The sequence below is a fragment of the Terrapene carolina genome, unplaced genomic scaffold (assembly GCF_002925995.2).
Source record: "Terrapene carolina triunguis isolate 2854851 unplaced genomic scaffold, T_m_triunguis-2.0 Scaffold96, whole genome shotgun sequence".
Taxonomy (NCBI): domain Eukaryota; kingdom Metazoa; phylum Chordata; order Testudines; family Emydidae; genus Terrapene; species Terrapene triunguis.
Genome location: NW_020664447.1, coordinates 74714127 through 74729386, shown reverse-complemented (window position 1 = coordinate 74729386; position 15260 = coordinate 74714127). Strand labels below are relative to the sequence as shown.

Sequence of the window (15260 nt, the reverse complement as noted above, 5' to 3'; positions counted from 1 at the left end):
CACCAAATATATCTTTGATAAAGCAAATGGAATCGAATAAATGTTTAATGCTGGTTTTAAAATTAGCTAAAAATGTATATGCTACCTTTTGTTAAATATTAGTATTGTGTGTATGCCCCAAGTTTGGCAAAGAAAGGACAACTTCTGCCTCAAAGACGTTATCCACCAGGATGGCAGCAAATTTAAAAGCAAATAAGTCATCAAATGTACAAAAATAGGTATAGAATCTCTCCACATTTTGCAGGAACTGGGATGGAATGCTTCCAGTTAATATTTTCCATTTCATGGTTTAATGTTTACTTTCATCTGTTGATGCTCAAGTTCCATTACATTTTCTTTCTTGATACCCAACAGATGGAACATGATATCATTTTTGATCTTTCTGGGTTTTATTTAAAATGATGTATTTGGCTGATATATATAACTTATTTTTCTAAAAATAACAGTGTTTGAGTGTTGTAGCGAATGAGAGCAGTTAAGCAGAGAAATTCTAATGCAATTTTTGTATAGTTGATGAGTGACTTGCTTTTAAATTTGCTGCCTATCCTGTGGATTCATTCCTGGAAACACATTTCCTGAACATCTGTGTGTGTTATTTAGAGGGGAAACTAGAAGTTTGTTGGTAGAGTGAAAGCTAGGTACAGAACATTAACATCCCTAGAATTATGTCAGATAGAAATTCATAGATCAAGATTAGTAACTGCTGAAAGAACAGATTACTTCACTATTGGATATGAAAACAATTATCTTCTGTTGATGAAACAGAAAAATCCTAAAATGTTTCACAGATTCATGTATATGATATATTACACATACAAGAACTATGTTAAAAACATTAAGTTGCAAAGTCAAGTTCTGAAAAGTTAGGAAATGCTTATGCAACCTTAATTCAGACCCTTTGTGGTTACATGATCACATACTAGTTTTTCCACAGGACTCCTGTCCTCATTTAGTTCACAAGAGAGACAATGTTTACTTACTGAGCACCTACTCTATATTTTGTTTTCTCATTGTTTGTGACCCCAGGTCTTATTTACTGCATACTACATCTCTACCCCGATAGAACGCGACCTGATATAACGCAGTAAAGCAGCGGGGAGTCCCGGGCCCTTTAAAGCGCCACCCGAGCCCCGCCGCTTTACCCCGTTATATCCAAATTCGTGTGGCGCCCCGGGCCCTTTAAATCTCCACCCGAGCCCCGCTGTCAGAGCTCCGGCGGTGATTTAAAGGGACCGGGGCTCCCCGCAGCGGCTGGAGCACCGGACCCTTTAAATCACCGCCGGGGAAGCCGGTCCAGTCTGGCACGGCATACCGGCCCCGATATAACACAGTCTCACCTATAAGGTGGTGAGATTTTTTTGGCTCCCGAGGACCGCATTATATCGGGGTAGACGTGTATTCAAATTCTGCTCTGAACACGGAATTATTAATTTTCTTTGGGTTTTTCTATGGCACTCAACACTATAGTATCCAAGAGCTTCACAAACATTAACGAATTTATCTTCACAACACTTCTTTGAGGTGAGGGGATGGTATTATCCCCATTTTACAGATGGGGAGCAGAGGCATAGAGATTAAGGTCAAAAGTTTCCACTAACTTTGGGTGCCTAATTTGAGATGACTGGGACCTGATTTTTTTCAGAGTACTTAGCATTTTGTAACACTTTCTATGTTCAAAGCATAGCTCCCAGTCTTCCTAACTTGACATTTCCTAAATCAAGTGATTTACTTTGCAACTTTAATATGTTCTTTTAACATAGTTTTTTGTTTGTAATATGTTTTATTTATACACATGTACACACACACACTTTTTGTGTAAAATCTATACAGAAAATAAAAATGTACTCACCTACTGCTGAAGTGCAGCTACCTCAAGAGTAGAATGTAGTAATTTTTAATGACGAGACTAGTTACTCAAACTGAAATTACAAAGAAAATATTTACTAGGCAGAGTGTATTACTGAAGTAATAATGTGAGCAGGATTCTGGAGTTAACATCTTTTGCTCTTTCAAATCTGTTATGGAATCTGTTTAATGAATGGGCTAGTCAGGACCTTGGTTTTACATTTGACCTGAAAGATTTCAGCTCCAGCAGCACATTTTCTTCCCATGAGACTCAGAAAGGGTATAATTTCAATATTGCTGTGAATGGAAGTACCACCTACTGAATCACTACCACTCTTTGCTGCATCTGAGTTTTTCTTGGAGGTCTCCCATTTAAACAGTCACCAAACAGTCACAGCCCAAAGTGGTATGGCTGCTATCCTACCAAGGCTAGTAGGCCTAAAATTGAACCTGTCAGTTTTGTTTTGACACAGCAAATAAGCTTGCATGTTGTGCTGCCTCTGCTCTGTTTTTGTGAGCCAGCAGGTAGTTTATACAATAATTCTGAAGCATTTTTTCCCTCCCCAAGTTTGGCTTCAACAGCTTCTTTGGGTTTTCTTTTTCACTTCCACTAATTTACAAAGTAATGTAGAAGATAAAGATTAGCAGGTATGTTCATTGCCCACACTGACCTGGCAGGCCAACTATTTTATTTTGTCCAGCTGTTGTCTGCTTCCCTTCTTGGACAGTTTCAGGGTCCAGTTAATTCCTCTCAGTAGATTCTGAACACAAGTACTTAGTCGTTGACTGTTTCCAATCATAACCTTACATTTTTTTCAGATAAACCGATACATTTTTTTTCTTGGTTTCTAGATACTTCTGTACTATTTCAGTTTATTAAAGGACTTATTGTTTTTCTTGCTTTTGAAATAGAAACTTTGAAGGGTACAAATCTTTCATTATTCTTCTTCCAGGGCTTGCTCATGTCCATTCCATGTTAGGTATATGCATTCCGCATGCACTGTTGCCAGAGATTTTTCCCTCAGTGGTGTCCGTTGGGAGCTGCATGCTCATGCGCTGGTATAAGGGGTGCTACTGGCCACGCACCCTCTGTTCCATCTTATCGCTCATGACGGTTGCTGGAATGACCCCTCTTTCTTCGGCAGGGCTTCTTCCCAGTGGTTTTGGGGCTCTAATCCCTAGTTTAATTAAATCTAGTTTTCAGTGTTCATAGATTTTATAGTTAGTGTTAGTGTAAATAATTAGTGTAGCTATATAGTCCCTATCATTGAGGGACTTCCTTTGCCCCAGGGGCCAGGCATGCCCCGATCCCCGGGTTTCAAACCCTGCATAAGTGCCAGTTTGTCAGGACTTTAGACCCCGCACCAAAAAGAACAGAATAATAAAACTGAAGGCTATCCTAATCTCAGACCAGCTTCAGAGCCAAGTTGCTCCGATTCTGCACCGAGCACTTTCGCTTCAGTATGAAGCCCTTCTCCGACACCGCACTCTTCCTGGCACCGTTCACCATCTCCAGTGCTGAGGAAGAAACACAAAAAGCAGGGCGCTCACCGGTGCAGAAAAAAGAAAAGCATGGGGAAAGGCAGCTCAGTGCAACCTGCACCAGGCTACTCCTTTGCCCCCTGTCCCGTGGTGGCACCGTTGACTCCATTCAGAGCATTGAGTCTGGTGCAGGACCCTTTGCTGACACCCAGAAGCTACCGCGGCTCTAGCAGTCTCACTGTCCCATCAACCCCACAGGCATTTGCAGTGGCCAGAGATTTACTTTCACTCCCGGTCACCCCAGCTCCAATGGGACAGCTGTCTCCTCCGATGACTGAGAACAGGAAAGAGCAGTGAGTGTCAAGCTCCTTCCTGCCACCGGGCCCTGCTGCACCCTTTAGGGGCAAACTGGCCCTAATCCTGTCGTCGCATCCATCACCATTCTGCTGCCAGTCCCTGTACCCTTGGCACCATATGGAGGCAGAGAGCGGTACCGCTCCACCATGGTCACCAGGGGAGGATTCTTCATCAGAGTCCAAAGGGGAAACCTACGTGCAGCCTAAGAATCCCCACCAGTACTCAGCCTATGTGCCACCGGACCTCGGTGTGGGTCCCCTCGCTGGCACTGGCCCATGAGTCAGTGGCCTGTGCAGTGGCCATAAAATCATAGAATCATAGACTATCAGGGCTGGAAGGGACCTCAGGAGGTCATCTAGTCCAACCCCCTGCTCAAAGCAGGACCAATTCCCAACTAAATCATCCCAGCCAGGGCTTTGTCAAGCCGGGCCTTAAAAACCTCCAAGGAAGGAGACTCCACCACCTCCCTAGGTAATGCATTCCAGTGCTTAACCACCCTCCTAGTGAAATAGTGTTTCCTAATATCCAACCTAGACCTCCCCCACTGCAACTTGAGACCATTGCTCCTTGTTCTGTCATCTGCCACCACTGAGAACAGCCGAGCTCCATCCTCTTTGGAACCCCCCCTCAGGTAGTTGAAAGCAGCTATCAAATCCCCCCTCATTCTTCTCTTCTGGAGACTAAACAATCCCAGTTCCCTCAGCCTCTCCTCATAAGGCATGTGCTCCAGACCCCTAATCATTTTTGTTGCCCTCCGCTGGACTTTTTCCAATTTTTCCACATCCTTCTTGTAGTGTGGGGCCCAAAACTGGACACAGTACTCCAGATGAGGCCTCACCAATGTCGAATAAAGGGGAACGATCACGTTCCTCGATCTGCTGGCAATGCCCCTACTTATACAGCCCAAAATGCCGTTAGCCTTCTTGGCAACAAGAGCACACTGTTGACTCATATCCAGCTTCTCGTCCACTGTGACCCCAGATCCTTTTCTGCAAAACTGCTACCTAGCCATTCGGTCCCTAGTCTGTAGCAGTGCATGGGATTCTTCCGTCCTAAGTGCAGGACTCTGCACTTGTCCTTGTTGAACCTCATCAGGTTTCTTTTGGCCCAATCCTCTAATTTGTCTAGGTCCCTCTGTATCCGATCCCTACCCTCTAGCGTATCTACCATGCCTCCCAGTTTAGTGTCATCTGCAAACTTGCTGAGAGTGCAGTCCACACCATCCTCCAGATCATTAATAAAGATATTAAACAAAACCAGCCCCAGGACCGACCCTTGTGGCACTCCGCTTGAAACCGGCTGCCAACTAGACATGGAGCCATTGATCACTACCCATTGAGCCCGACGATCTAGCCAGCTTTCTATCCACCTTACAGTCCATTCATCCAGCCCATACTTCTTTAACTTGGCGGCAAGAATACTGTGGGAGACCATATCAAAAGCTTTGCTAAAGTCAAGGAATAACACATCCACTGCTTTCCCCTCATCCACAGAGCCAGTTATCTCATCATAGAAGGCAATTAAGTTAGTCAGGCACGACTTCCCCTTGGTGAATCCATGCTGACTGTTCCTGATCACTTTCCTCTACTCTAAGTGTTTCATAATTGATTCCTTGAGGACCTGCTCCATGATTTTTCCAGGGACTGAGGTGAGGCTGACTGGCCTGTAGTTCCCCAGATCCTCCTCCTTCCCTTTTTTAAAGATGGGCACTACATTAGCCTTTTTCCAGTCATCTGGGACCTCCCCCGATCGCCATGAGTTTTCAAAAATAATGGCTAATGGCTCTGCAATCTCATCCGCCAACTCCTTTAGCACCCTCGGATGCAGCGCATCCGGCCCCATGGACTTGTGCACGTCCAGTTTTTCTAAATAGTCCCGAACCACTTCTTTCTCCACAGAGGGCTGGTCACCTTCTCCCCATACTGTGCTGCCCAGTGCAGCAGTCTGGGAGCTGACCTTGTTTGTGAAGACAGAGGCAAAAAAATCATTGAGTACATTAGCTTTTTCCACATCCTCGGTCACTAGGTTGCCTCCCTCATTCAGTAAGGGTCCCACACTTTCCTTGACTTTCTTCTTGTTGCTAACATACCTGAAGAAACCCTTCTTGTTACTCTTAACATCTCTTGCTGGCTGCAACTCCAAGTGTGATTTGGCCTTCCTGATTTCACTCCTGCATGCCTGAGCAATATTTTTATACTCCTCCCTGGTCATTTGTCCAATCTTCCACTTCTTGTAAGCTTCTTTTTTGCATTTAAGATCAGCAAGGATTTCACTGTTTAGCCAAGCTGGTCGCCTGCCATATTTACTATTCTTTCTACACATCGGGATGGTTTGTTCCTGCAACCGCAATAAGGATTCTTTAAAATACAGCCAGCTCTCCTGGACCCCTTTGCCCTTCATGTTATTCTCCCAGGGGATCCTGCCCATCTGTTCCCTGAGGGAGTCAAAGTCTGCTTTTCTGAAGTCCAGGGTCCATATTCTGCTGCTCTCCTTTCTTCCTTGTGTCAGGATCCTGAACTCGACCATCTGATGGTCACTGCCTCCCAGGTTCCCATCCACTTTTGCTTCCCCTACTAATTCTTCCCTGTTTGTGAGCAGCAGGTCAAGAAAAGCTCTGCCCCTAGTTGGTTCCTCCAGCACTTGCACCAGGAAATTGTCCCCTACACTTTCCAAAAACTTCCTGGATTGTCTGTGCACCGCTGTATTGCTCTCTCAGCAGATATCAGGGTGATTAAAGTCTCCCATGAGAACCAGGGCCTGTGATCTAGCAACTTCTGCTAGTTGCCAGAAGAAAGCCTCGTCCACCTCATCCCCCTGGTCTGGTGGTCTATAGCAGACTCCGACCACGACATCACCCTTGTTGCTCACACTTCTCAACTTTATCCAGAGACTCTCAGGTTTTTCTGCAGTTTCATACCGGAGCTCTGAGCAGTCATACTCCTCTCTTACATACAATGCAACTCCCCCACCTTTTCTGCCCTGCCTGTCCTTCCTGAACAGTTTATATCCGTCCATGACAGTACTCCAGTCATGTGAGTTATCCCACCAAGTCTCTGTTATTCCAATTGCATCATAGTTCCCTGACTGGAACCCCATAGTTCCCATACTGGAACCATTGGGGAATTACTCCAGTACCAGGTCCTCCCTCCCATTGATCGTATTCTGTGGTTTCATAGAGGCGGAATACTGTACCTTCCCACTCGGCGCTGGACCTTGACTCCGGAACAGACATGCAGGAGTTGGCTCCCATGGACATTGTTGATGCTGAAGAAGAGGAAGGAGCCCCATCTCCGGTGCAAGCTGCCTCCTCATCCTCCCCAGACGAGGCTGTCTCAGGGCCCAGTAGCTCGCTTCCGCAGGACATCTTCAAGGCCTATCAGGATCTTCTGGGGCTGGAAACTGAGGAGCTTAAGGAAACATCCCACAGCCTTATTGACATTCTGGCTGCAGCAGCTTCCTCCAAAGTGGCCTTCCCCATTAATGAGGCTGTAATGGGTCTGGTCAAGGCCCTGTGGCAAACTCTTTCTCTGCCCTCCACCTCAAAGAGGGCAGAGGAGAAATACTACGTGCCAGCAAGTGGGTTTGAGTACCTGTACTTGCTCACGCCTCCCACTCCCAGGTTCCCTAGTTGTGTCGGCAGTCAATGAGAGGGACAGGCAGGGCCATTTGAGCGCTACCCCCAAACAAAAAGACACCAAAAAACTGGACCTGTTTGGGAGAGAGGTTTATTCAATGGGTAGCCTTCAACTGCATATCTCTAACCAGCAAGGTTTGTTAGGGAGATACAATTGCAATCTGTGAGACTCCCTGGCCAAGTTTGAAGGCTCTCTGCCTCAAGATTCAAGGCAGGAATTCTCTTGAAGGAGGGTAAGAATGTGGCCAGGACCTCTCTCCAGACGGCTCTGGACATAGCTGACACAACAGTCAAGACAAAGGTCTCAGCTGTCATCATGAGGCGTTGCTCTTGGCTCCAGTCCTTGGGACTTCTTCTTGAGGTCCAGCAATCTATCCAAGACCTCCCTTTTGAAGGCTCCTCACTGTTCTCGGAGCAGACAGATATGAGCCTTCACACCCTGGAGGACTCAAGGGCCACTCTCCGGTCCTTGGGCCTCTATGCTCCAGCTGCTTCCAGGAAGCACTTCAGGCCCCAACAGCCACCTCGTATCTTGGTGCCATCTCTGAGACAGGAGCCTTATAAAAAGAAAGGGAGGGTTTACTAGCAGCATCTGCCTCTCCTGTCCATCTCAACCTCCCAGCCAGGGTCTCATAGGTACTCCGTTGGGCCCAAGCAGGCCTTTAGAAGGTGTGCCTGAGCGCGCTATACCAGCTCACTTGTCAGATCCTGCCTCCCGTTTATTTTTGGACTGTTTGTCGCACTTCAGCCTGGTGTGGTCCTGCGTAACATCAGACTGCTGGGTGCTAAGTACAGTGACAGTTGGCTTTACCCTTCAGTTTTCATCCACTCTTCCCTCTCACCCACGTCCTCCTTCAGGGACTCTGCTCATGATCAACTCCTTACCTAGGAGGTGCAATCAGTCCTGTGAATGGGGGCCATGGAGGAAGTTCCTAAAGACTCGAGAGGGAAGGGGTGTTACTCCCAACATTTCCTAATACCAAAGGCCAAGGGGGGCCTCCAGACCATTCTTTACCTGCATCGCCTCGACATATATCTCAAGAAATTGAGATTCTGCGTGGTCTCCCTGATCTCCATCATTCCCTCCCTGTATCCAGGGGACTGGTACACCACCCTTGACTTAAAGGACGCATACTTTCACATTTTTATCTTCCGTGGCCACAGAAGATTTCTCAGATTTATTGTGAACCAGTGCCACTACCAATTCACCACTCTCCCTTTTGGCCTGTCTGTAGCCCCTCAGGTTTTCACGAAGTGTATGGTGGTAGTAGAGATCTTTCTCAGACGGTGAGGTGTCCAGGTCTACTGTACCTCGATGACTGGTTAATCAAGGGTCGGTCAAAGGCTTATGTGTGAACAGCATCAGCATGGTCCAAGCCACCTTCCGATCGCTGGACCTGCTGATAAACGAGTAAAAGTCAACTCTTGCTCCAGTTCAGAGAATAGAATTTATTGGGGCAGTGCTTGACTTGACCCAAGCCAGAGCCTTCCTTCCCGAGGCCCGATTCCAAACTGCCAGACCTCATATCCAAGGTCATGGTCCACCCAGTTACGACATCCCAAGTTTGCCTACAGCTACTGGGGCATATGGCTGCATGAACTTATGTGGTTTGGCATGCAAGTCTCAGGCCCCTACAGACATGGTTAGCGTCAATTTACTCCCCGAACAGACACCACTTAGATTCAGTGCTCACTGTTCCACCTCTGGTCCTGACCTCCCTGGACTGGTGGAAAGACCCAAGATCAGTGATGATGGGAGTACCCTTTGTTACCCCTTCAGCCATCAGTGTCCCTAGTGTCGGACGACTCAGATCTAGGTTGGGGAGCCCACCTCCATCTCCTCAGGACTTGGGGCCAATGGTCCCAGGAAGAACTGTCCCTGCACGTAAATGTCAGGGAACTCAGGGCTGTATGCTTAGTCTATCAAGTGTTCTTCCCCCAGATCTCAGGCAAGGTGGTGCAAGTTCTGACAGACAATACCATGGCCATGTTCTATATCAACAAACAGGGAGGTGCTCGATCCTCTGCCCTGCCAGGAGGCCATTTGTCTATGGGACTTCTGTATGTGGCACTCCATCCACACCGCAGTGTCACACTTTCCGGAATCCCAGAATGCACTGGCGGATCACCTCAGCAGATCCTTTTTCTCTGATCACAAGTGGTCCCTTCATCTGGAGATCTCCAGGTTCTTCTTCCAAAGGTGGGGTTCTCCACAGGTAGACCTGTTCACGACCAAGCAGAACAGGAACTGCCATCAGTTTTGCTCGCTGCGCAGGCTCAGTCCAGGCTTCGACACCTTCCTATTCCCATGGATAGGGCTCCTGCTGTACGCTTTTCCCCCCAGTCCTTCTGGTTCACAAGGTCCTCCTGAAAATCAAGCGGGACAAGATGTGGGTTGTTGTTATAGCCTTGGCGTGGCCACGTCACATCTGGTTCGACACACTGCTGGATCTGTGAATAGGATCCGCTCTTCCACTTCCGCTCCGTCCAGACCTCATCTCAGAAGACCACAGCCGGTTGCTCCTCCCTAGCCTTGCCTCCTTTCACCTAATTGCATGAATGTTACATGGCTGAATCCAGAGGAGCAGGCCTGTTCAGAGCAAGTTCAACAGGTCTTATTAGGTAGTAGGAAGCCTTCCACTTGGGTTACCTACCTGTCCAAATGGACGTGCTTCTTCCTGTGGGTATCTCAGTGAGATCTCTCTCCCGTTTGTTCTTCCCTCCAGGCTATCTTGGACTACTTGCTCTATCTAAAGCAGCAAGATCTGGCCCTGGTATCTCTCAAGGTGCACTTAGCAGCAATCTCGGCCTTCCACCTGCCTGTGAACAGCAGATCAGTGTTCTCTAATGAGATAATGGTTTGGTTTCTCAAGGGATTGGAGAGATTCTACTCTCAGGTACGCGAACTGATCCCTCCATGGGACTTAAACCTGGTTCTGTTGGGGCTCATGGGCCCTCCTCTAGACACACTAGCATCGTGCCCTCTACTACTTCTCTCTTGGAAGGTCGCCTTTCTGGTCACCTCATCCAGAAGGGTCTCTGAAATCAGGGCCCTATGTCAGAAGCACCATACACAGTGTTCTTCAAGGACAATGTCCAACTGCATCTCCACCCGTCTTTCCTGCCAAAGGTGGTCTCACAATTCCATAGCAACCAGGCAATTTTCCTGCCAGTCTTCTTCCCAAAGCCTCACGAGAACTCTGAGGAGCAGCAGCGTCACTCATTAGATGTTAGACCTCCCTTTGCTTTCTATATTGAGTGGATTAAATCCTTTTTCAAATCTAAACAAAACTCTTCATAGCAATAGCAGAAAAGATGAAAGGGCTTCCAGTATCAGCCCAGAGGATCTCCTCCTGGATAACTGCCTGTATTTGGGCTTATTATGAGCAGGTGAATGTCACACCTCCAGCCTGTCCTAATCACTTACTCCACGGGAGATCAGGCCTCTTCATTGGTGTTCCTTGCACAAGTCCCAATCCAGGGCAGCAACTTGGTCATCAGTGCATACTTTTGCATCCCACTACGCCATCACTCGACAGGCTCAAGATGATGCCAGGTTTGGAAGACCACTATTGCAGTCAGCATGTCCATGAACTCCAAGCCCACTTACTGAGGGTACTGCTTGTGAGTCCCCTAAAGTGGAAGCAAGCACTCAAAGAAGAAAAAAGGGTTTCTAACCTTCCATAGCTGCTGTTCTTTGAGATATGTTGCTCATGTCCATTCCACAACCCACCTCCTACCCCTCTGTTGCAGTTGATCTGGAGGAAGGAACTGAGAGGGTGTGTGGCAGGTGGCACCCTTTAAAGCAGCACATGAGCGCGTGGCTTGAGAAGGCGCTAGAGCCAGCCTGATGGATACCACTGAGGGAAAAATCTCCAGCAATGGTGCACACACCTAACATGGAACGTGAGCAACACATCTCGAAGAACAGCAGTTATGGAAGTTTAGTAATCGTTTTTTATGGCTTACATCCATACCCATTTTAGACTGTGATCTGGTCAAATCTTAAAGCTAAGCAAACATGTCCCTGCCCTTTACTCAGATGTGAGCTATATAAGGAAAACCCTGCTGCTGTAGAAGATAATGGTAGTGGTTCAGAAGGAGGCCTTTTTTCCTCAACTTAACCCAAATTCCCATGACATTATGCTATTTCAGATGCCGTTTACCTGATGAGACAAAGTATGTCATTGTATGGCATTACTCATGACATTTATGCTCATTAGAGATCCCATGGTACTATTTGTTTCACTGTAGGGTGGTGGTTGCTTCAGTAGTATGACCAAAAAAAAATCCAACTATGGTAGTTATCTTCTATCTTCTTACATTTATCCTGAGTTTAAATTGGATACATAATTCTTCATTTGCCTCCAGAAAAGACTACTGCTCTGGCAGAGGGAGATTGCTGTACTTTAACCCTAGAAATGACAACTTTTCCTGATGATAGGCAAAAAAACAAAATTATGGTTTTAGAACAAATGTGATGTTCACAGTCTTTTACAAACACAGCCTGAACTGCTTATGAATATGACCTTTATGCCATAAATTATAGATGTCTCATCAGATAGATGGCATCTGATAAAGCATAATGTTATGGGAGTTTAATGTCTGGCTTAAATGGAATTGCAGGAAGTTAGTCACTGTTATCATAGAGGGGTATGAAAGAAGGGAGACATGCTCCATTTCTGGCTTTATGTCCAAAATTGAAATTTTTTGAAAGTATTTTGGTCACTGGAACATGTTCCTGGAAAAAGAAATAAACGTTCATACAAGTTTTCTGAAATGAGTTTTGGTGTCTCACCAAATTTTATACCTGTATGAACATAACCCATAGCATCCCCAACTACAACATTCACAGTATTATCAACTTCCCCTTTGTTTGAACTGCACTTTCTTTTTTGGAATTCTGTAGCTGTTCTCTTCCAAACTCGACAATTTCTACTTAGTTGAAACTAAAATGTTCAATCCAGTCGGCCAAATTTCAGCAATATTGTCATACAGTTCCTTGGCTAATGAAGTGTGTGTGTGTGTGTGTGTGTGTGTGCGCGCGCGCGCGCTCCATCAAAATACATTTTGGCCTAGGGAAACGTGCGTTGGGCTGGGAGCCTGAATACCATGAGTCCAAGTCTTCCCTCTTTTGCTGACTGGAATTAATTATGAATGATTCATAGCACTGCTTATTGAGCAAGGTCTTGGGTGTCATGCCCCTGAAGTGAAGACCCTGAGACACTGCTGAGAGTAGAACCTCTATGACAGAGCCAAATCTCATAAAGTAAACCAGACTACCTCTCAGAATAATTAGGCCAAAGCTTCATGCTTGCCTGTGCTGTCTATGAAATGGGACTACTCCTGCATATATCCACAAAGCACGGTGAGGCGCAAAAATGAAGGATCCTGTTGAGCTATGGAATCACATACCGTTTTCTACAAGGTGGTGAAACAGGATTGCTATGGTTTTTAATCCTTTGCTACACATTTTTGAGGTCCTTGATACACACTTAAAATTTAAGTATCTATTACGCCATTACAAAATTAAAATATTGATTTGACCTCTACATGTGTCTGGCTTCAAAATTAATATATTTCTTGCTGTCAAAAACTTTGTACCATTGAACCCAATGAGTTTCTAGTTTCCCTAATCTTACTGATATTCTGCATTGTTTTTTCTTCTGGGGAATATTCAGAGGGAAATCTATGTCCTATTATTTCCTCATCAGAATTTTTCCAGCAAAAGAGAGACTTTTCAGAATTTTAGAGAGACAAGGTGGGTGAGGTAATATCTTTTATTGGACCAACTTTCCAGAATTTTATCATCTTACTCTGTTTCACTTAAAGTGGAACTAGCACAAGTATGTTACTTCTCATATCTTGTAATTGAACATATTTCTGGACCTTGTAAATAGAGACTGTATTAACAGAATTAAGACAAATTCAAGAGTGTGAACTTGACGTTACTCTGGGTTTCCCCTTAAAAATGCAGGTTCTCTGAGCTTCTGTGACATTGGTTAATAATATGCTGTCCTCAGTATAAATATGAAATTGAAAAATGGCTGTTTATTTAGACCTCTTAGTTTACCTCTTACTTATTGTTACTGTTCTGTAGATATGAGTAAACAAAAAGCTAGAACTTCCAAGAAATAAAATTCCAGTAAAGGTGTTCCCAGATAAACTCATACCGAAAGCCTGTCTTTTGCTTTGTGCTTTTAATAATGCATGATTTTAATGCCTTATTTTTTCATAGTAAGCTGTGCTGGAACAAAAATGCAATGAAAAAAACACTGGATGAATGAATGAATGAAAAGCCCTGCTTTGCAATCCCTCAGCATGGCAGGACTGCAGCTTATGACCCCTGCTTCCTCACCAATGGGTCCTTTTTTTGGACTGCCATGGCAACAAGAAGCAATTCATGATAACATTTACACGCCAAGAAAATATCAGGTACTAATGACATTATTATTATTTTTCATTGTCTATGCAAAAGATTTAATTTTCATTCTATCTGTTTATTCGAGATAACCTTCATGAGACTGGTTTTCTTGTTTTATGTGCATTTGTGTTAAAAGCTTTCCATTGCAGAGGTACGGTCGAGATGATAAAGGAGCACTCAAGGACAATAAGGCCATTGCAGAGAAACTAAATGAATTCTTTGCATCGGTCTTCATGGCTGAGGATATGAGGGAAATTCCCAAATTTGAGCCATTTTTTTTAGGTGACAGATCTGAGGAACTGTCCCAGATTGAGGTGTCACTAGAGGAGGTTTGGAACAAATTGATAAATTAAACAGTAATAAGTCACCAGGACCAGATGGTATTCACCCAAGAGTTCTGAAGGAACTCAAATGTGAAATTGCAGAACTACTAACTCTGGTTTGTAACCTATCATTTAAATCAGCTTCTGTACTAAATGACTGGAGGATAGCTAATGTGACGCCAGTTTTTAAAAAGGGCTCCAGAGGTGATCCCGGCAATTATGGGCCAGTAAGATTGACTTCAATACCGGGCAAACTGATTGAAACTATAGGAAAGAACAGAATTGTCAGACACATAGATGAACATGATTTCTTGGGGAAGAGTCAACATGGTTTTTATGCCTCACCAGTCTGCTAGAATTCTTTGAGGGGGTTAACAAGCATGTGGACAAGGGTGATCCAGTGACTATAGTGTACTTAGATTTTCAAAAAGCCTTTGACAAAGTCCCTCACTAAAGGCTCTTAAGCAAAGTAAGCTGTCCTGGGATAAGAGGGAAGGTCCTCTCATGGACTGGTAACTGGTTAAAAGATAGGAAACAAAGGGTAGGAATAAGTGGTCAGTTTTCAGAATGGAGAGAGGTAAATAGTGTTGTCCTCCAAAGGTCTGTACTGGGACCAGTCCTATTCAACATATTCATAAATGATCTGGAAAAAGGGGTAAACAGTGAGGTGGTAAAATTTGCAGATGATACAAAACTACTCAAGATAGTTAAGTCCCAAGCAGACTATGAAGAGCTATAAAGGGATCACACAAAACTGGGTGACTGGGCAACAGAATGGCAGATGAAATTCAATGTTGATAAATGCAGAGTAATGCACATTGGAAAACATAATCCCAACTATACATATAAAATGATGGGGTCTAAATTAGCTGTTACCACTCAAGAGAGAGATCTTGGAGTCATTGTGGATAGTTCTCTGAAAACGTCCACTCAATGTACAGCGACAGTCAAAAAAGCTAACAGAATGTTAGGGATGATTAAGAGAGAGAGAGAGAGATGATAAGGCTGAAAATATCATATTGCCTCTATATAAATCCATGGTACGCCCTCAGCTTGAATACTGCATGAAGGTGTGGTCTCCCCATCTCAAAAAAGATATATTGGAATTGGAAAAGGTTCAGAAAAGGGCAACAAAAATGATTAGGGGTATGGAATGGCTTCTGTATGAAGAGAAATTAAGACGACTGGGACTTTT

General features: G+C 44.9%; 1 protein-coding gene across 3 annotated transcripts in view; it reads left to right on the top strand.

Moving 5' to 3' along the window:
* DICER1 (dicer 1, ribonuclease III) overlaps nt 1-15260 on the top strand; it is a 107290-nt gene that overhangs the window by 28545 nt on the left and 63485 nt on the right. For 2 of the 3 annotated variants that reach the window (XM_024219338.3, XM_024219337.3), the window contains exon 5: nt 13557-13753. In XM_024219338.3, coding sequence (XP_024075106.1) covers nt 13610-13753 — 144 coding nt within the window. In that variant the 5' untranslated portion in view covers nt 13557-13609. Of the gene's footprint in view, nt 1-13000; nt 13080-13556; nt 13754-15260 lie in introns of those variants that run through there. The other variant, XM_024219340.2, reaches the window with a different exon arrangement.